This window comes from Mustela lutreola, chromosome 7, assembly GCF_030435805.1.
Source record: "Mustela lutreola isolate mMusLut2 chromosome 7, mMusLut2.pri, whole genome shotgun sequence".
In the NCBI taxonomy this organism is placed as follows: domain Eukaryota; kingdom Metazoa; phylum Chordata; class Mammalia; order Carnivora; family Mustelidae; genus Mustela; species Mustela lutreola.
The window spans coordinates 120,325,994-120,348,902 of record NC_081296.1 but is presented as its reverse complement, the minus strand read 5'-3'; the positions used below and the strand labels follow the sequence as shown (position 1 = coordinate 120,348,902).

Here is a 22,909-nt window from a genome sequence, read left to right as displayed (position 1 = left end):
CAAATTATTATTAAAATTAAAAATTATAATTACTTTCCACTTTTTATCACTTACCCTAAATTCTCTATAAGCAAATTGAGTTTTTTGTTTTGTTTTCTTTTCTTAAGAGCAAGAGGGAGAGGGATGGGGGACAGGGAAGGTTATAGGGAGAGAGAGATAATCTTAATCCATGCTGAGCATAGAGCTTGATTTGAGTCTCAATATCATGACCCTGAGATCATGACCTGAGCCAAAATCAAGGGCTGGACACTTAAACAACCGACTGAGCCACTCAGGCATCCCTTTACACAAATCCTTTAACCTTCCTCAGAATAATCCTTCAACTCACGTTCTCATTTGTGCTAATAAGACAGCTTGCTTGTAAGCACAAAATGAAGACACTGCTACATACAGAGGCATACAAAAAGCTAAAACACATTCTTCGTTGAGTCTCATTTTCCATGCTGTTACCTCTTCTCTAAGTCCAGAAATGATCCCAGTGGTGACAGATACTACTAATTACCTACCAATATCTATTCCCACTTCTTTACTATGAGAATCCCAATTTTACTCAGGCAGCAATGTTAACCAGCCCCAGGAAACTTATCATGCTTATTATGACAATCTTTTCCCCTTCCTTTCCTCACTCTCCCTTGCATATAGGGGTGTCTCAGTGAGAAATCTGCATGACAATTCCAAAGGATGAAAAGGAAATCAACAGAGGGAAAGAGACAGCTATTCTGAAAAACATTCTTTTCCTGATAAAACAGATAGCTGGCATTTCCCTTCCCACTGACTGGGAATGCCCCAGCCCTATTAGGTCTCCCTGTCATCAATGCTTGGCCCAATCAGTGCCCGCAACCACCTACTCACTGCTCTGTGGGTATTGCAGCAGAAAGCTTTCCTAACTGATTAACGAACCTTCCCCCAATAAATCTAAATAGGGGTCAAGCTGTAATAGCACAAATGAAATAGGACCAGGCAGTACAGAGCCATCTCCAGTCTCTGTCCTCCCGTGACGAACTCTCCAGAAGGAGAAGGAGCTACTCCAGAAGGAGGACTGGCACTTTTGATTCCACCTGACCCTATCACCACACCTCAGAATGCAATCCATGTGGCAGCCAGATGACCATACTCTTCCAGCCTGTGCAGAACAGACTAGAAAAGTAAAAACAATGTAAATTTCAACCCCTATCCTCCAATGACCTTCATTAAGGTTCCCTGTAAATTATGAAACATAATTCCAGGGGCACTGGCTACCTCAGTCAGTAGAGCAACCAACCCTAGATCTTGGGGTTTTGAGTTTGAGCCCCACACTGGGTATAGAGATTACTCAAAAATAAAATCTTAAAAAAAAAAAAAAGGAAGAAATATAATTCCAATAAAGGGACTAAAATTTTACCTCATTTCCAACTTTCCTTTAGTTTGTTGAAGGTTAGTCACTGGCATTTTAAACAGTACATTTCATTTGGACAACCTGAGTGAAACAATGTCTTGATTATCAGTGTTAGCATCAAATGTATTTCAGTGTTCAGATTTCCAGTGGTCTCATATACTTATGTTTTTTTTTTTACCATTTATTTAAGATCCAAATAAGTTCATCACATTGGAACTGACCAATATGTCTTTTTTCCCCAGCTTTATTGAGATATAACTGGCATATAACATTGTGTAGGTTTAAGGTATACAATGTGATAAGAGCAATATACCTTTCAAATCCCTTTTAATCCAAAGGTTCCTCCTCCAACTCTAACTCCAAGAATCACTTGTTCTGTCATTTGCCACAGTTCGGATTTTGTTGACTGCAACTCTCTGGTATTGTTTAACATGTTCCTCTCTTCTCTGTATATGTTGTAAACTAGTAGTTGGATCTGAAAGCTTGATCACACTCAGGCTTGACTAGTCTTCCATCAGGAGGTACCACAATGACTAGTTTTCTTTTTGTGATATTAAGCCTTTATGTTTATGAGCTATTGTCACTCATGATACTTCTGACATCAAATATTTGGGTTTTCCATAACCAAGCAATTTTTTAATTCCCTATCGACACCAACTGGGTATCAGACACTTAACTATCAGGAGTTAGCTCAGACTCCACAGGTTAAGGGCTCAGACCAACAAGACTGCCCGCCCCCCCACATCAAGGCCTGAATCTCAAGTCCTAGACCTCTGGGACTATTAATACTACTACTACTTCTGACCCACTGAGCAACTACAAAATAGGAGTTCCCACACACCCCTCCTCAAGTTCAATAATTTTGCTAGAATGGTGCAAAGAACTCAGGAAGGCATTTTACTTACTATTACCAAATTATTACAAGAATAAAAGATAGAACTCAAGAAAAGATTGGGGAGGGCTCCATGGCACACCACCCTCCCAGCACCTTGTGTTCACCAACCCAAAGCTCTCCAAACCCTATCATTTGGAGATTTTTGTAGAGATCCCATTACATAGGCATTATTGATGAAAGCACTGGCCTTTGGCAATTAACCAGTTACCAGTCTCTTTCCCTTCCTCAGAGGTTGGGGGGAATGGGTGGAGCTGAAAGTCCCCTCTCTATAATCACATGATTGGCCACCAGCTCCCATCTGAAGCTTTCCAGGGCCCCACCAAAAATAATCACATTAGCATAAGCTCAGGTATGTTTGAAAGGGGCTGATTATGAATAACAAATGATGCGCTTCTATTAACTCGGGAAACTCCAAAGGTTTTAGAAGCTCTTTGGCCAAGAATCAGGACAAGGACAAAATACGGATTTCTTCTTATATCACAGTATTCAATGCCTAGGTCCATTAGATTGCTGGGGTTTTTAATTTGATGATATTCTATCAGTCCTTCTTCATTTATTATTGCTGGAATACTCCTGTAAAAAGACCTATTTGTTACTCAGTAATATAGTTCATATAGAAAAAGAATAGATGTTTGATTTCCCTTTTTTTTCAACTCATTTTCAAACGAATGAGTTGCTTCTCTAAATTTTCCTATACTGCCAATTAGCTGCTTTTCATTTCTGTGTATTACAGACTTATGACTTTAAACATAGTTCACAGGTTTTAATCTACTGTCATTATTATCTTACTGGTGGTCAGTGTGTCTCATCTTTGGCCAGTGGGAACCTGTTCAGGTTGACTCCTGAGTCCTAAGTGGTCTTTGATAACTTCCTTGTCATCTGATATGTTTCAGACTCGACTTAAAAATTTCCTGCACCAGTGCTAGAAGCAGCCATTTCCCCAAAAACCCTAATTCCTTTTAGTAGGAAATGGTGTCTGGTTTTCACAATTTGAGAGTAATGCCTGTCCATTCATTTATCAAACATTTTCTGCGCACTTAATATGTGTCAGTCACTAGATTTGGCTTTGAAGATACAAAGATATAACACAAACTCACAAAGCTGACAAACTTATGGCATATACTGAAAATACATAACAAGCAATAGAGAAGAACAAAGAAAATAAATTCCAGGCAAAATAATCTATTTGGAACTTATCTGGTTACCGAATACACTTTGATCTAACTAATATCCTTAGAGAGAAATAAGGGAGAGACTTTAACACAATTAGACAGACTCAAAGGACTATACCTATACTACATCTTGACTAAAAGAACAAAAATGAATCAGTCTCCAGACCTATAAGTACTCTTGCTCATGAAGGTTAATCAGAGTAGGGGAGGAGGAGGACCAAACTTATTTTCAGATGTACAGAATTACCCAAATAACCAAATGCCTCCCATAGAATGTTAAAGGTCCCTTCCAAATAAGGAAATCTTTCCTTTCCAAGCACAGATACACTTATTATCAGTGTGTTTATGTTGAATAACATACTGTTGCAAAGATAAAAGTGAAATACTTCTCAATCAAAATGCATTTTGAAATGTGCAACTTTTCCATTCACTAACATTTTACTCTCAACTAGAAATGAGTTACAAAGCACCTTAGTTTTTGCTTTTTTTAATTAAATTTCCCTCTTCCCCATTTCTACTTACATCCTTCCCTCTGTTTCTTAAACTTCTTTTTTCCTGACTTTCTGCAAAACAGCCTGTCCAGGAATCTCACTTAAGCCAATGACAAACGGATAGAAAAGACAAAAAGAAACCGCTTCCTGTGTTAATCTTAAAAGGAAAATTCATTTAAAACAGCATCTAACATTCTGCATTCTCACAAAGAAAAGGTAAATGTTAACCTGTTTGAAAATGTTACATGCTATAAATAAGTTATAAAATAGGACATTACAATGGAAAAGAATTAAATCTCCCACCTTTCAGCACTAAATGCTAACTCTGTGTCGACATACACAACAGCTCCTTCTAATCCTCCCATGTTGGTGGGTAACGTGGCCAAAATGCTCATCATTATACAAAACTGAGTTTTTCCACAACCTGGTGGGCCTGTAATCTAAAAAAAAAAAAGAAAGAAATAGTTACATAAATATCACAAGTAGTCAAAGCAAAATCCTTTTAAGAATTTGACACTTGCACAGTCCCACTAACCTGGGTTCCTGGAGTTCTTTAATAAATCTTAACATTCCTTAGAATGTTCCTTAAATATTCTAATACATCCATTGTAAGGAATTAAGTCCTTCCCTATATCTCCTAATTGATACTAGTTAGATACCATCTTGGGGAAAAATGAGAAAATAGTCATTCAAATCATGCTCTGTGTTCTGTAGTTCAAATGAAAAGCTTTGGTTAAGAGAGGCTAGAGGGTGCATATACACATTTAGAACTGGGAGTTATGGGGCGCCTGGGTGGCTCAGTGGGTTAAGCCGCTGCCTTCGGCTCAGGTCATGATCTCAGGGTCCTGGGATCGAGTCCCACATCGGGCTCTCTGCTCAGCAGGGAGCCTGCTTCCTCCTCTCTCTGACTGCCTCTCTGCCTACTTGTGATCTCTCTCTGTCAAATAAATAAATAAAATCTTTAAAAAGAAAAAAAAAAGAACTGGGAGTTATATATCTTTTTCTCATTAAGACATTTATAAAAGGAACTTGAAAATATTTAAGAGGCTTTAATAATTGGTTTAGCATTTCTTATATGTTGGCCTTTTAGAATAATTTTGTACTAGTCCCTTAAAAAGCTACTTTGATCTTTATTGTGAACAGTAAAGAATTCAGGAATGAAAAGTACTGATGTATACAATTTATTTTCAAATGCTTCAGCAAAAAAAGTGTGTGTGTGTGTGTGTGTGTACACAGAGAAAGATTAAGCAACTGTTAACAAAATTCAACAATGGTTGACTCTAGGTGATTCATACTTTGAAGTGTGTTTTTGAAATTTTAGTTGGTGAAAGCTATTCTAAGATTACAAAATTTGAAATCAAGAGGATAGAGATGGAAAAAAATAGGAAATTCTCAAGTACAACTAGAAGTAATGAATAAAAATTAATTTGAGGGGCGCCTGGGTGGCTCAATGTGTTAAGCATCTGCCTTTGGTTCAGGTCATGATTTCAGGGTCCTAGGATGGAGCCCTGCATCGGATTCTCTGCTTGGTAGGGAGCCTGCTTCCCCCTTTCTCTGCCTGCCTCTCTGCCTACTTGTGATCTCTGTCAAATAAATAAATAAAATCTTTTGAAAATGTTAAAAAAAAAATCCCCTTTAGGGGTGCCTGGGTGGCTCAGCCGTTAAGCATCTGCCTTCAGCTTAGGTCACAATCCCAGGGTCCTGGGATGGAGCCCCAAATGGGGCTCCAAATGAGAGAAGACTGCTTCTCCCTCTCCCGCTCCCCGTGCTTGTATTCCCTCGTTCACTTTCTCTCTCTCTCTCTCTGTCAAATAAATAAATAAATGGTCTTTAAAAAAAAAAAAAAATATATATATATATATATGTGTGTGTGTGTGTATATATATATACCCTTTAAACATATGCTATTTGTCACACTGGCTGCCGCATCCAAATATTAAGAACCGAAACACTATCCCTTTTGTAAAAGTAACACTAATAATTGTAACACAATTTTTCACAAAGGAAGGGAAAGAACAAGAGGGAAGGAAGAGAGAAAAAAAATATCAGAGACAAAAAAGTCTGAGCTAAGACTTAAACTATAAGTATTTGAATAAGCTGTCTTACATACATCATGAAGTAGGGAGAAATAAGCAGGGATGACCCATAAGTCTACATCACTTGTGCCAGTGGTTCTCAAACAAGTGAGCACTGGACTTGCCTGGCAAGCTTATTAACTGGCATCTCTGGTTCACTAGGTCTGGGATGTGGCCTGAGAATCTACATTTCTAATAAATTCCCAGATGATGTTTATGCTGTTGTATACTTTTGAGAACCATAGTCTAAAAATTTAAACTTAAGCTAACCTTCATTTATCAAGGCTCAACATTAAAAAACAAAAGCTCACAAGTTAGAAACCATGTGCTGATTTATTATAATCTCTAAACAGTGATTTAGACTTTCAAAATAAATTGTTGATACCAATAACAGTTTGCCAGATCATGAGTCATCAGTGGAAAGGGGTCTCCAAACTTTTTTGATTACATAGTCTGACCAACCAAAAACAAACAAAATTTATTATGGTCTTCCAACGTACACATATTTATTATATACATAGTATTTTACTAATACATTCTATACAATATAAAGCATACATGAAGTACGGATTAAGACATTTAAAATAGTTCATATCCTTTTTTTTAAAGGTTTATCTTTATTTTTATTTGTTTATTTGACAGAGAGCGGATACAAGCAGCGGGAATGGGAGCGAGAAAAGCAGGCTTCCCACTGAGCAGGGAGCCCAATTCAGGGCTTGATCCCAGGACCCCAGGATCATGACTTGAGCTGAGGGCAGATGCTTAACAACTAAGCCACCCAGGCACCCCTATTTTGTTTAAAATTTTTATTTATTTATTTGAGAGAGAGCATGTGCACAAGCACACATGAACAGGGTGGGGGACGTGAAGGGGGGGACAGTGGCTGGGGGAGAGGGAGAAGCAGACTCCCAGCTGAGCAGAGAGCCCCACGTGAGGCTCCATCCCAGGACCTCGAGATCATGACCTGAGGTGACATGACATTTAACTGACTGAGCCACCCAGGTGCCCCTCATATCTTATTAGTTGCACATACTTTTTTTAAGATTTTATTCATTCATTTGAGAAAGAGATACAGAGTAAGAGACATAGACAGAGAGCATGAGCAGGGGGAGAGGCAGAGGGAGAGGGAGAAGCAGATTCCCCGCTGAGCAAGGAGCCTGACATGGGGCTCAATGCCAAGACCCGGAGATCATGACTGAGCCAAAGGCAGATATTTAACTGGCTGAGCCACTCAGGTATCCCCAGGTCTTTTTTTTTTTAAATACAGATTTATTTGAGAGAGAGCCTGAGCCGGGGCAAGGGGGAGGGGCAGAAGAAGAGAGAGACTCTCAAACAGGCTCCCCACCGAGCAGGGAGCCCAAAGCAGGGCTCAATCCCACTACCCTGAGATCATGACCTGAGCCAAAATAAGAGTCCGACCCTTAACTGTCTGAACTACCCAAGTGTCCCCAGATCTTTTCATTCTCATAAAAACCTAACACTTTTAGTGAAACAATTTTAATAATGAAAATAACAAATGAAATAATATTATTATTTAAGAATTTGTCATTCAGTAATTGAAATGTCAGGTCCTAAGTTCCAAATATTTCAGTATTTACATGCAATGGCAGTTTAGTTAAGAAAGGGATAATTGCAAAAACGTAAGAACTGAAATTTTTAAAATATATCACTCATTCTTACTATTTTCATTTTTCAATAACTTCCATCAATTAGCAAAAGTTTTTGTTGAACTTTGGCTAATAAATTTCCATCTTTCCTCATGTCAATCAATTGTTCTTACAACATAATCAAAAGATACTGCATTTTAAGATTTTTAACTATTGGTTTAAAAATAATAATTCTTTATTTAGAAGATTTTTCAACAGTATAGCAAATACTGCTACAGGTTTTTTAAGTGTGCAGATAACAAAGTTTTCACAACACAGTTACCTTTGACAACAAAAATAACATTATAAAAGAAACATTTTCAAGCAATGATTCTTAAAAACACTCTGGGGGCGCCTGGGTGGCTCAGTGGGCTAAAGCCTCTGCCTTCGGCTCAGGTCATAATCCCAGAGTCCTGGGATCGAGCCCCAAATCGGGCTCTCTGCTCAGCGGGGAGACTGCTTCCTCCTCTCTCTCTGCCTGCTGCTCTGCCTATTTGTGATCTCTGTCAAATAAATAAAATTAAAAAAAAAAAACACACTCCATATTTTAATCTGTCTTCAAAAAGGCACTGACTATCTCACTCATTATTAAAACATTACCTTGGGACGCCTGGGTGGCTCAGTGGGTTAAGCCACTGCCTTCGGCTCGGGTCATGATCTCAGGGTCCTGGGATCAAGTCCCACATCGGGCTCTCTGCTCAGCAGGGGCCTGCTTCCCTTCCTCTCTCTCTGCCTGCCTCTCTGCCTACTTGTGATCTCTCTATGTCAAATAAATAAATAAAATTCTTAAAAAAAAAAAAAAAACATTACTTTTACTTTAGATTTTTTTTTTTTTTAATTTGACAGAGAGAGAGAGAGAGAGATCAGGAATAGACAGAGAGAGAGGAGGAAGCAGGCCCCCCGCTGTACAGACAGCCTGATGCGGGGCTCGATCCCAAGACCCTGAGATCACAACCTGAGCCAAAGGCAGAGGCTTAACCCACTGAGCCACCCAGGCACCCCAAAACATTACCTTTACTTTAAAGGGATGTTGTCAGAGTATACCACTGATTTGGGTGGTTGGTTAATTTTAATGTCCTATGAAGTATATTATATAGCCACTTCTCATATAAAAAAGGTCAGCAAATCTGACATATCTTTTCATTTAAAAACACATTTCACCTATCCTCAGTGGGTAGAATTCAACAGCTCTTTTCTTTGCTGTGAGATCACCAAAGAAGCCCTTGGGATTCAAATGATCTTCATGGCCAGTCCCCATCTCACTACAGAGTGCTGGAGAGATTCCACACTTCACTAACCAGGTTTTTATAAAAATTAACAATGCTGATACCATCCTGAAGCACTCTCCACACATCTGATATCAACTTCTGTGTTGCTACAGATAGCCTAAGGATAATGCAACAGAAAAGTTCAAAAGCTCTTGAGAGAGAACATCTGTCCATATACCTACAACTTACCTACCATTTTTACTACTACTATGACTAGACTACCCTAATCTATCCAACAACCCATCCCTCTATCCATTCATCAATCTATCCCAGGTTTGGTTTGGTTTTTTAAAGAATTTATTTTTAAGTAATCTCTATACCCAGTGTGGGGCTCAAACTTAGAGCCCCAAGATCAAGAACAGCACATTCCACCCACTGAGCCAGTCTCAGTGTCCGGTTTTTTTAATGCATTTTAAAGTAAGTCAGAGACCTCAGCATGCTTTCCCTTAATAATTCAGCATGTATATCATTAATATGTATTTAACATGTTTGATTCTTTCCTTTTATAAGGTAAATTTTACATACAGTAAAATGCATAATCTTAAGTTTACCATTTGATGAGTTCCAACAAATGTATACACACATGTAATCTAAACCCCTATGAGTCAAAACATTACCATCACCCCAGGCAATTCCCTCATAAACACTGCTTTATGTTCAAGAAATTGTTCATATTCAAGAAGTCATATAAACATTGTATTAAATTCGGGAAGCTTATTGAGAGAATATATCTTCCCTGACCCATCTTTAGTTTAATGACACACAAAAAAAATTTAGTTCTTCCTGTATTTTGTTACTGAAACAAAATCAAGCTAAAATGATCATCTAGGTCATGGTAGAAACTTCCATAGTTTATATAGCATCTTTCTACATTGAATAATCTGTTTTAATTCTTAATGTTTCAAATAATCTCTAATTATTTCTATATAACTTCTGACAGTATCTGTCCACAAAAGAATCCATTTAAGTTGCTGCCGTATTGTTTTCTTTGCTTTATTTCATTCATTTTATTGTAACGGGAAGAATAAGTGTGTCTCTAATATTATTAATAATATATTACATTTGGCCTTTTACTATTAAGAAAACTCAAAAGAGGCTTTTAAATATCTATCATTAATTTTAGTGATATTTTTCTACATATTGAATTTAAATGTCACTAAATACTTATGGAAGTTTATCTTCCTATCCCGTGTAGTTTTTGTTTTTTTTTTTTAAGATTTTATTTACTTAGGGGCGCCTGGGTGGCTCAGCGGGTTAAAGCCTCTGCCTTCAGCCCAGGTCATGATCCCAGGTCCTGGGATCGAGCCCCACATCGGGCTCTCTGCTCAGTGCAGAGCCTGCTTCTCTCTCTCTCTCTCTCTCTGCCTGCCTCTCTGCCTATTTATGTTCTCTGTCAAATAAATAAATAAAATCTTTAAAAAAAAAAAAAAAGATTTTATTTACTTATTTGAAAGAAAGAGAATGAGTGAGCGAAAGCATGGGAGTAAGGCAGGAGCAGAGACAGAAGGATAAGCAGACTCCATGCTGAGCACAGAGCCTGACAGGGAGCTTGATCCACAACCCCAAGATCATGAGCTGAGCTGAAATTGAGTCAGATGCTCAGCTGACTGAGCCACTCGTGCGCCCTATCCTGTGTGTTTCTTAATTATGATGGCTTCCTATTATTACTCAGTATTTCAAGGGACAAAAAAACAAAAGTTTCAATATAAAGGGTAATAAATATAATCCCTTATATCAAATTGTCCTTAGAATTTCAAAAAATTTTGGATGTCATCTCAGATGGAATTAGATTGTCAGGGATTGACTTCACTAGTCAAGGGAGATTCATCAGCTGACTTGTCTATGCACGTGGTTCACTCCTAGCACATTATTAGTATGGACTCCAGTATACAGTTTCTTCGCAGGAATCTTTTTGCCATTTGTTTGTTTTATGAGATTTGGTTTGGTCAAATCCAAAATCCACCTAAGTAGGTATGTAGAACTACAATTCATCCCATTACGCTGAAAATAAAGGTACTGCAAGGTGCCTCTGTCAATCTTCTGTAATACTTCCTCATGGACTATACCTAACATATGACAGTCTGACACATAGACCAAGTGAAGATGCCAGTGTCACTCTATACATTAAACACTCATTAAGAGGGGCGCCTGGGTGGCTCAGTGGGTTAAAACCTCTGCCTTTGGCTCAGGTGATGATCCCAGGGTCCTGGGATCGAGCCCTGCATCGGGCTCTCTGCTCAGCAGGGAGCCTGCTTCCTCCTCTCTCTCTCTCTCTCTCTCTGCCTGCCTCTCTGCCTGCTTGTGATCTCTGTCTGTCAAATAAATAAATAAAATCTTTAAAAAAAAATACTCATTAAGCTTTATTTCATTTTCTAGGTTGAAATACCAATAGAAGTTAGAAGGTTTTTTTCCCCACAAACTAATGGACCATACTTACACACTTTGGAAACTGCTAGTTTTAAAGAGCCCCAAACACTCTTTTATCATTATCAAAGATGGTATGGATCAAATTAATTATCAGAAATCAGAGGAAAAGTAATTTTTGTCAGTGAAAGTTGTAAGTGGATCTAGAAAATGAAAAACAGTTATTCTTCAGAGTTTTAACTAATGAGAGGAACAGAGGACTACCTTTCTATACATACTATCTACACACAAGTGGGATTTTTTTTTAAGATTTTATTTATTTATTTGACACAGAGAGAGAGAGATCACAAGTAGGCAGAGAGGCACGCAGAGACAGAGGGGGAAGCAGGCTCCCCGCTGAGTAGAGAGTCCGTTGCAGGGCTCGATCCCAGGACCCTGAGATCATGACCTGAGATTGTGACCTGAGCCGAAGGCAAAGGCTTAACCCACTGAGCCACCCAGGTATCCCTACACACCTAAAGGGTTTAATGAGCTTAAACCCCTTAAATCCTTTGCGATTTTTAGTGGAAAGGTAAAACAAGCCACTATTTTAATTAAAATGATACACATGAAAACATTCAGTAATATATCAAGTCTCATGAAAATGTAAAGTATTCTCATTTTTCCATCTTTAAAGAAAACATGTTAAAAAAATCTGAAAACTTAAACAAGTAGAACTGGCATTTTTTCTACTTCATTATTTTCACATACTATTCAGCATAGACTGGGAAAAATAGAACATTATGTGAATAACATTATAAGATTTCTGGGGTTTGTTTTGTTTTGACTTTGCATTTGAAGTTGGATAATTACATTAGTTTAAGCTAAAATAACTAATTTCTATAGCAATCTCAGATCGTCTTCATACATTTTTCACTCTCTTTCTAGACTCAAAAAAATTTATGCTGCATGCAATTCTGATGGGCTGACTGGAGTTAAATTTCATTATTTTTTCAGGTTTACTTAGTGAGTTAAAACATTTCAACATTAATAATTTTTAGCTTCAGATAGTTTAGCTCTGAATTCTCCCAGCCAAACCACAAAGTTTCAAGTTGTGTTCAGTTCCCAGGTTCAGCTCCAATGGTGGTTAGAGAGAGAGAACATGCCAAACCAGAATAGTCTCGGTTAGTTGTTTCTTGGAAACTCTAGTGTGAATACAACATTTACACACAGAAAACACCAGTAAAATACAATCAGCTTCATATAGTTTAGATTCTGGGCTTCAACCCTGCCTGAGAAATAAGAGAAATAAAAGAACTGAACGAAAATAACCAGTGGTGAGGATCACTCAAATATCAACAGGAAAGCAAATATTAATAATTAGTTTAAAGGAGAAAGAGAATTATTCCTAAGCAAAGAAAGTCCAGTTGTACTGAAGTAAAAATGAAACCTAGTCATTCTAATCTTTAGAGAGACTGAATGGTTGAGATGAATGTGAAACCTGGACCTGACAGGACCAAGTTAACCAAGTTAACTCTCCTCTCACTGAAGATGGGGGCAACAGGATGGACCATCTGCCAAACCAATACTTCACGTGAGAAAATTTAAGGACTGTCTCGTTCTGATCTGAGAAAAGAGCTTTGGAAACTTCCTAACATTTTTTTAAACAATGCCCCTCACCCATCTTTTGTCTCCATTTGCTCTACAATCATGTACAAACATGATTAGGCCTTCGATCTACTGAATTCATTTGAAAAATAACTAACTCTCAAAATCCTAAAACAAACAACAAACAAAATCTCAATCTCAGAAAGGCCAGGTACTACTTTGCCTTGTGAAAAAAACCTTGATCTTAAATTACATCAACATGTGGAAGGTTTTATATCTTGGATTTTCTCCACTACTCCTTCTTACTTCATATTAACAACTGCTATCTTTCAAGTACATGGGAAGGGACAAAAAAGAAGGGAGGGGAACTGAGCAGAAAAACAGAGGAGGACATGGAAATGACAAGTACCCCAAGCTTCACAGTTAAAAAAAAAAAAAAAAAAAATCAACAGTATCAAGGGACATCATCATCCATTTAACAATCATATAACATGTGCTATATAAAAGATTCTATGAAATCTTTATGGAGAAAGACATTTATTTCTAAACCAGGACGTGAGTGAAGATTTAGGAGCAATGATCCAAACAACCACACCTGCTAAGATCCTGTATTAGGACAGGGGCCTGACTATCTTGCCTTTCAAAACACTGGGCAGGATAAACAAACCAGCGGATTATGGTCAAGGAATGGGAATTGAAGTTTCTCCCTAGCAATCCTACTGCTATTGTCACCCATGGAGCACACCTACCCTGGCTGTATTCTGAAGGAGATGAGACCCATTTTGTCCAACCTACACACCCATGAGCAAGAAAAATAAGTGTTTGCTGCTGTTGTAAGCAGTGTAAGCAGCCAAAATTGACTAATCAAAATTCATGTCTTGTACTTCACTGTTTATGCACTCCTATCACATGCCTGGTCCTTGAAGGCACTTAAGTTTACGATCCTGCCCTATTAGCTCCAGTGATCTTGCAGGCCACAGCTAACCTTGCCAATAAGAAAGAATAAGAACTGCATATTTAACTGTTCTGAGGAAAAATCAGGATGCCAAAATAGGACTCTGGCATCCTGCTCCTACCTTTTTGGGATAGTAGAATAGTCACTTCCAAAGCAAAACTGACCTGTTCAAGGACAACTGGTCTACTTAAATCATGAACAAAGCATAGAAATGTGTCAGGAAATACAAATAGTAAAAACGTGCTACATCCTTTCTCAGTATTTAGAGCAAGGATCTGGGTATAATCGTCCCTCTCAAATGCTGTAAAGATTTGGCAGGCTTCATAGGTTTACACTTCCAGAGGTACCCTTGAACAAAGATATGCAGACCTTTTATCCGTCTGTTGACATGAGTTTGGACCAGTTCTCTAGTCCAGTAACCTCAGGATTGCAGTATGAAAACACTTTTTTTTGGCGATCCCTTTCAATACAACCTTAATTTTACCAAGTCATATTAGCATCTTTATTCTACATTCTTAGTAGGGGTGATCTTGACCCCAAGGATGAAACCTGCTTTGGGGGTGGGGAGGGTTAGATTTTATTCTTTTTCAACCTAAAACACAGATACACAGACAGTACATAAATAGGCATATAATGTATCTGCAGCATTAAAATTCCATGGGGAAGGAAGCTTCATTAGAAAAAAAAATGTCTAAAAAGCTCATAAGGGGAGAAAATGAAAACACGATTGAAAAACACTGATTTAATGTACATGATCCCCTATGAGAAGGCTACCATGTGGTTTGACCTCCACATTATATAAACTTTTAAACTTTAAATTTCAAACATATCTTTACTACCCATCATTAGTAATAGCAGATGCCGAATTATCTGCTTAGATATTCCTCGAGTAAGGAATGTGATGTTCCCAGGGAATGGGACAAAGCCCCGCAGTTCAGTTTCATCTGTGATTCCGCAGAGGCAGTTTCTCTTTGATTTCTCCTCTGCTGCTTCTGCTTTCAGCTCGAGGAGTGCTTCTCTACTTCCACTTTTGATCTTGGTGCTGTAACTGCACCTACACAGATTCAGCGACGTCCACATCAATCAAAACTGGGCATCAGGAAGGAGCAGCTATAAAAACACTAGCAGAATGTTTCCAGACTTACTCTTACTCCCTCTGTCATCTCCAGGCCTCATCGAAGTTTATCCTACCAGTTGCCTTACCTCTCTCACCAGATGTGACATCTACCTCGTATCTGGGACTCTAGGTTTGACCTTTTAACCAGAAACACAGATCATGCAAGGCAATTAATTAATATGGTATCACCTCCAGTGATACCATATTAGTTCTCTATCACTCTGTAACAAATTACCACAAACTTAACAGCCTAACACAACACCCGTTTCTTATCTCACACTTCTGTAGATTCTCACGCTTCCGTAGGTTAGCAGTCAGTCCAGATGGGCTTGACAGGGCTCTCCACTCAGTCTCACCGGGCCAAGACCAAGATGCCAGCGCGGCAAAACCCCCTGCTCTGCAGCCGCGGATCTGAGCTGTTTCCTCTCTGGCCATCCTCCGAGGGCTGCTCACCGCATTGAGAGGCCACCTACCTACATTCCTTCTCACGATCTTTCTGGTTTCTCCTTCTTTAGCCAGAGAAAGCTCAGTTTTCAAGGGCCCATGGAAGCAGATCAGTAGATCTCCCTGTCTTAAAGTCAACTGTGCCACAGAATATGCCATAATAACGGGAATGCTAGCTCATCACATCCGCAGGTTCCAGGCATTGTGGCACAGCATCTCTGGGAGGCCATTTCAGAATTCTGTCTACCACAAAGTCTCTGGGAACGGAGAAGTGATAAAGTTTTTTAAGACTTACACACACACACACACACACACACACACACGCATACATGCATACATATATCAACACACATATACAGTGATAGCCAGGCTCTAAGAAGGACCCACTCTGTGATCTCACTCTGGTATTCATACCCTTCTGTACTCCCCTCCCACACTGTAACAGGTGTGTCTGTGTAATAGACTACGGCGGAAGTAATGCTATGTAATTTCCAAAGCCAGGCCATAGAAGACAATGCCATTTCTGCCTTGTTCTCTAAGATCACTTACTCTAGGTGAAGTCAACTGCCACGTCAGGAAGACAGGCAAGCAGTCCTGTGGAAAGGTCCAGGTGGCCAATAACTGAAACTTCCTGCCAACAAGAGCCAGGACCAACTTCCCAGCCACATAAGTGAGCCATCTTGGAAGCATCTCCACCACCTCCAGTCAGGTTCTCAGATGACTGCAGCCTCACCAATACCTTGACTGTAATCTCATGAGAGACCTTAACCAGAAAACCAGCTAAGATGCTCCTGAATTCCTGACTCACAGAAACTGTGAGGTAATAAATCTTTCTTGTTGTTTTTAGCCACTAAACTTCAGAATGATTTGTTAAACAGCAATATTTAACAGATCTATAAATATGCAGCTAAGATACACAGATATTAGAGATATTTAAGAAAAGAACTCCTAAAATGAAAGAATCACTGATGTTCATTAATAAAAGATCAGTTAAGTAGAAAACTCATATTCCTTAGGGGTACTATTGTGATCATTTTTTTTTTAAAGATTTTATTTATTTATTTGACAGAAGAGATCACAAGTAGGCAGAGAGGCAGGCAGAGACAGAGGAGGAAGCAGGCTCTCCACAGAGCAAAGAGCCCCTGGGGCTCGATCCCAGGATCCTGAGATCATGACCTGGGCCGAAGGCAGAGGTTTAACCCACTGAGCCACCCAGGCGCCCCTATTGTGATCATTTTTAATGGTATACAAATCAAAATAAATATAACATTAAAAATTACTAAAGTTTGGCTTATTTCAAGATCCAAGGAGAGAATATGAAAGACATAGCAATAACCAAAGCATTACAGTAAACAAGCACTACGTAAGTGTTTAAATAGAAACTCATTCTCTCAACTAATACTTATTAATTACCTCCTACATATGCTAATCCTGTGAATCTAACTATAAGGACACAATCTCTGCCCACTTGGAATTTATTCTCCAGTGAGGAAGACATGCACTAATTAAGCATACAAACGCTACAGTTTTAACAGTGACAAGTGCTATAGAAGAACCAAGAACATGGTTCAGTTCTCTAAAAACATAGGACAATTCTAAATGTGTTAAGTCAAAACACAATAAAATAGGCCCAAAATACATTAAGTAAAAAATAATAGAACTACAAGTAAATTTGTCAATTCAACAACATTTTAACCTTTCTAAATTACTATTAGGTCGGGCTGAGAAAAAAAGTTGGTAAAGATAAAGATTTGAACAACCCAAATAACAAGCTGAATTTAATGGTCATATATGCAGAGCATTTAAATATTAGAGAATAATCATTCTTCTCAATTGCACTTAGAGTATTTTTATAAAAGTTGACCACATATTACACCTTAAAACAAGTTCCAGAAATTTTCAGAGAGTCAGTATCACATAAAGTTCTCTGACCAATGAATTTAGGTTAACAATCTAATTTTTAAAAGATAATTTTTTTTAATTTAAGATTATTTATTTATTTATTTGACAGAGAGAAATCACAAGTAGATGGAGAGGCAGGCAGAGAGAGAGAGAGGGAAGCAGGCTCCCTGCTGAGCAGAAAGCCCGATGTGGGACTCGATCCCAGGACCCCGAGATCATGACCCGAGCCGAAGGCAGCAACTTAACCCACTGAGCCACCCAGGCGCCCCAAAAGATAAATTTTTTAATTAAGTAATTTAGATTTTCAAAAATTCCAAATAATTCATGAATTGGAGAAGCAATCATAATGGAAATTTTAAAATATCATTAAAACTAAATAAAAATGAAACTGCTATAATTTTCATTTTATATAAATAAATTTTATATAAAATAAATTTCATTTTGTATTTTAAAAATGAAGCAATGGATATTCATAGCCTACAAGCGCAGAGTAAAAAAAAAAAAAAAGAACGAAAAACTGAAAATTAATAGATTAAATGTAACTTTTTGGGGGTAGAAATAATCTCACAAAACATGCTATTACATAGAAGGAGATAATAAAATATATCATTGAAGTAGAAGAAAAGATAGAGAGGACCAAAAAAGAACAATAAAAAGCACAGTCCTTTGAAAAGACTATAATAGGGACACCTGAGTGGCTCAGTTGATTGTCTACCTGAGGCTCGGGTCATGATCCCAGGATTCTGGGATGGAGTCCTGAATCCCACCTCACACTCCTTGCTCAGCAGGGAGCCTGCTTCTCCCTCTGCCTGCCCCTCACCCTGCTTTCTCTCTCTCTCTCTCTTTCTCTCTCTGACAAATAAATCATAAAATTAAAAAAAAAAAGGGCAAAGAATAATAATATTAAACTCTCACCAGACTTTTTTTTTAAATTTTTATTTATTTATTTGACTGAGATCACAAGTAGGCAAAGAGACAGGCGGAGAGAGAGGAGGAAGCAGGCTACACGCTGAGCAGAGAGCCCGGTACGGGGCTCGAGCCCGGGACCCTGGGATCATGACCTGAGCCGAAGGCAAAGGCTTTAACCACTAAGCCACCCAGGCGCCCCAGACTTTTTAAAAAGGAAGAGAAAAAGAAAACTAGGTAATGTTAGGAATGAAAAGGGGAATAAGCTCACATATTAAACCAGATTTAAATTTTTCAATTTTTTAAAATCAGATTTAAAAATGAGGAGAATTCAGTGAATAACTTTATGACAATAAATTTGAAAAATTAAAGACAATGGGCATATTCATAAAAACATCATTCACCAAAACTACTCAGTAAGAAACAGAAAACTGGAATGGTCCCATAAAGCCTTAAAGGAATTTATTTCATTTTTTAAATCTTCCCACAAGGAAAACACCAAGATCAGACAATTTTTCAGAAAATTTTTATCAAATATTCAAGAAACAAATAATTCTAATTTATACAAACTATCATAAAATATTTTTTAAAAGACAGTATGCAATTAACTCAATTAGCTCACAATAGATTACACAAAAATTAACTCAAAATAGATCATAAACAGGGGCACCTGGGAGGCTCAATGGTTAAGGCCTCTGCCTTCGGCTCCCGTGGTGATCCCAGGGTTCTGGGATCCAGCCCCACGTCAGGCCCTCTGCTCATCAGGGAGCCTGCTTCCCTTTCTCTCCCTCTGCCTGCCTCTTTGCCTACTTGTGATCTCTGTCTCTCTGTCAAATAAATAAATAATCTTTAAAAAAATAGATCATAAACAAAATGTAAAACCTAAAACTATGAAACTTTAGAAGAAAACATAGCAAAAATCACTGTGTCTTTGGCTGGACAAAGAATTTGTAGAGATGACCAAAAGCACCATCAATAAAAGAAAAAAACTGACAGACTGGACTCCAAAAGCTGCCATAAACAAACCAATGAACAGACATGCCACAGATTGGAAGAAAACAATTGCAAATCCTATATCTGATGAAGGAGTTGTATCCAGAATATATAAAGAATGCTTACAACTCAGTAACAAGAAAACAACCAATTAAAAAATAGGCGAAAGATCTGACTAGACACTTCACTTAAGAGCCCTTCACTTAGGGCTCTTCACTTAAGAAAAAAGAGAGTGCCTGGGTGGTTCAGTCCGTTAAGCTTCTGACCCTTGATTTTGGCTCAGGTCATGAGGTCAGGGCTGTGGGATGGAGCTGCCTTGGGCTCCACACTCAGCAGGGAGTCAGCCTGAGGATTTTCTCTCCCTGTCCCTCTGCCCCTCCCCCTGCTCACCCGCAGGCATTCTCTCTTTCTAAAATAAATAAATAAATCTTTTTAAAAAAGAGAGAAAATACACAGATGGCCAGTAAGCACATGATCATTATCATTATCAATATCATTAGTCATTAGAGAAGTGTAATTAAAACTACAATGAAATTGGCAATTCCACAGCAAGCCTGGCTGTGAGCGTGAGGATGGGGCGCCTATCGTCCCCCAGTGGTGCAAGGGGGAGAAAAAACAACAACAACAATGAAATACCACTCACACCCACTGGAATAGCTAAAATCAAAAAGATAAACAATACTAAATGTTAGTGAGGATGCGGAGAAACAAGCCGTCACACTTTGCCAGTGAGAATGTGAAATGGTACAGCCACTCTGGAAAGCAGTCTTGGGGTTTCTTAAAAAGTTCAGTGTAGGGGCGCCTGGGTGGCTCAGTGGGTTAAGCCGCTGCCTTCGGCTCAGGTCATGATCTCAGGGTCCTGGGATCAAGTCTAGAATCGGGCTCTCTGCTCAGCAGGGAGCCTGCTTCCCCCTCTCTCTCTCTCTCTCTGCCTGCCTCTGTCTACTTGTGATCTCTCTCTCTCTGTCTGTCAAATAAATAAATAAATAAATATTTTAAAAAAAAAAAGTTCAGTGTATCCATTATCCACTCATTCCTAGTAATCTCCCAGAGAAACAAAAACCTATGTCCATACAAAGACCTATCCATGAATTCATAGCAGCATTATTCCTGCTGGATGAAAACTGGAAACAATCTAAGTGCCCATCAACTGAGGATTGGATAAACAAAATGTGCTGCAGCCATACAACGGGATACAAATCCTCAATTAAAAGGAACAAACTACTACTACAGGCTACAACACGGGTGAACCTCAAAAACATTGTACTATGTGAAAGAAACCAAACACAAAGACTACATATTAGATGATCCCACTTATATGAAATGTTTAGAAAAGGCAAATATATAGATAGATAGAAGCAGAAAAACAGATGAGTGGGTACCTGAGGCTGAGGATGGAGGCAAGGATTACCTATAAATATGCATGAGGGAAATTTTTAAGGTGATGGAACTGTTCTAAACCTGGACTATGGTGATGACTTACTAGAAAATTACTTGAATTATCAATTAAAAATCATTGAGGTTTTACAGTGGTTAAATTGTACCTTAATAAAACTGCTATTGAAATATCCAAATGATTTGTGAAAAAATTTTTCAAGCTCATTAGAAATCAGGAAAATGAAAACTGAGATCATAGATGCCAAAGATGGGCATAAATTAAGAAATCTGATAATACCAAGGAATGAAGACATGGACCAAGAAGAATTCCTGAACATCACTGGTAGAAATTCAAACAGGTACAACCGCTCTGGAAAACAATCTGTCCTGATTCTGCAAAATTGCATTATGCACATATCCTATAACCAGGAAATTACTCCAAGGTAGATACCCTAGACAGGATCCAGATAGTAAATATTTTAGGCTCTACAGACCATGAGATCTTTACCACAACTAACTCAACTCTGCCTTCTATCATATAAACAGCAGCAGACAAAACATAAACAAATCAGCATAGTTGTGTTATAATAAAACTTTGTTTACAAAAACAGACACCAAGCTAGATTTGATCATTGGGCAGAAATTTACCAATCCCTGTCCCAGCGAAATACCTGTACATGTGATGCAGGGACATGTACAATTTTCATAGGATTTGTTTATCTTAGCAGCAATCTAGAAACAACCCAAATGTTCACTCACAGGAAAAAAGATAAATAAATCGTGGCATATTTTCAAAATGGAACATGATACAGCAAGAAAAGGGAATTATACTCCTGTCAACTGAAACAACATGGTTAAATCTTAGAAGACATTATTAAGTGAAAAAAAAATTAATTCACAGAAGAAATATGATATGAATTAATCACAGAAATGATTTAATAAAGCTCAAAACAAAGCAAAACTAAATAAATGTCATAGCACCTATTTAGGTCACAGACAGTAAAAGAAAACTAAAGGGGAAAAAATTTTAGGAATGGTAAAAATTCAGGACAAAAATTAGATCTCAGTGAAGGGTAAAAATAGGATCAGGGAGAAATTTTATAAATTTTAATAAAAGGTAAATAGAAATACTCCTTATAGTCAACTGAAAAAAAATCCCGAAACAACTGAAGAAGCTACCTCTACCTAAAACAGGAAGTACAGAACTGGCCACTAAAAAGCAGTCAGAGCATCTGTGCTCCAAGTCCACCAAGCAGATCATGACAAAACACCAACATGGCTGGTAACTAACACTTGGATTCAGAAAGAATTGACAAATATCAAGTGAAAAAGTATTGAAAAGTATTCTAAAACTTAAACATTTTTTTAAATTAGTTGTTAGTTAATCTTAAATTCAGTTTTTGTTATTTAAGTAACTTTGTAACTGTGGAACACTGCCATTACAAACTCACTTGAAGACATCCCGCTAGAGTGCAAAAAGATTACATAAAGTAAGATTCTGGCACCATCTGGTGGCGGTACCCTGCAACAGCAGGGGGTTTTGTTTCTTTTAAAGATTCGCTCACTCATTTATCAACTATCTAATAGTCATCCTCTAAGCTAGCACACACACATTTTTAAACCTTTCTTAGAAGACAGGACATAAAATAAGGTATAGTATCTAAAACAGAATGCCCATTTTCAAGAAAAAAAAATCTACACTGGAATCCATGACTATGAGAAAGTCAGAGTTTGCTCTTGTTTGCTTAAAATATCTATGCCCCTAGAAGTCTCAGGCAAGAAGTTCTTCAGGAGTATCCTGGTAAGTGTGTGAGTTATCACAGTGGACCAGTAAGCATGCCAATGCAGCATGCGGGAAAGAACTGTGGTAGTTTCTAAATATCTTCAATCTCACTATGCAAAACAATATAGAGGTTCCTCAAAACAATTAAAAATAGATCTACATAGAACTCAGAAATTCCACTTCTGGATATATACCCAAAGGAAGTAAAAACTATTTCATCAAGATACCTGCATTCCAATTATTATCATAGTAGTATTCTCAATAGCCAAGATATGTTAACAACCTAAATGTCCATCACAGGTGAATGGATTTAAAAATGCAGCATTTTAAAAAAATGCAGCATTTAAGCAATGTCCACAAGAGCCAAATTATGGAAAGAAACTAGATGCCCATTGACAGATGAACAGATAAAAGAAGATGTGGTATAGATACACAATGGAATACTATGCAGCCATCAAAAAATGAAATCTTGCCATTTGCAACAACGCGGCTGGAACTAGAGGGTATTATGCTAAGTGAAATAAGTCAATCAGAGAAAGACAATTATTATATGACCTCA

The 22,909-nt window shown here is 38.0% G+C and overlaps 1 protein-coding gene across 3 annotated transcripts in view; it reads right to left on the bottom strand.

Annotated features, from left to right (window-relative positions):
* RAD51B (RAD51 paralog B) overlaps positions 1-22,909 on the bottom strand; it is a 683,490-nt gene that overhangs the window by 644,974 nt on the left and 15,607 nt on the right. For all 3 annotated transcript variants that reach the window (XM_059182417.1, XM_059182416.1, XM_059182418.1), the window contains exon 5: positions 4,237-4,373. In XM_059182417.1, coding sequence (XP_059038400.1) covers positions 4,237-4,373 — 137 coding nt within the window. The remainder of the gene's footprint in view (positions 1-4,236; positions 4,374-22,909) is intronic.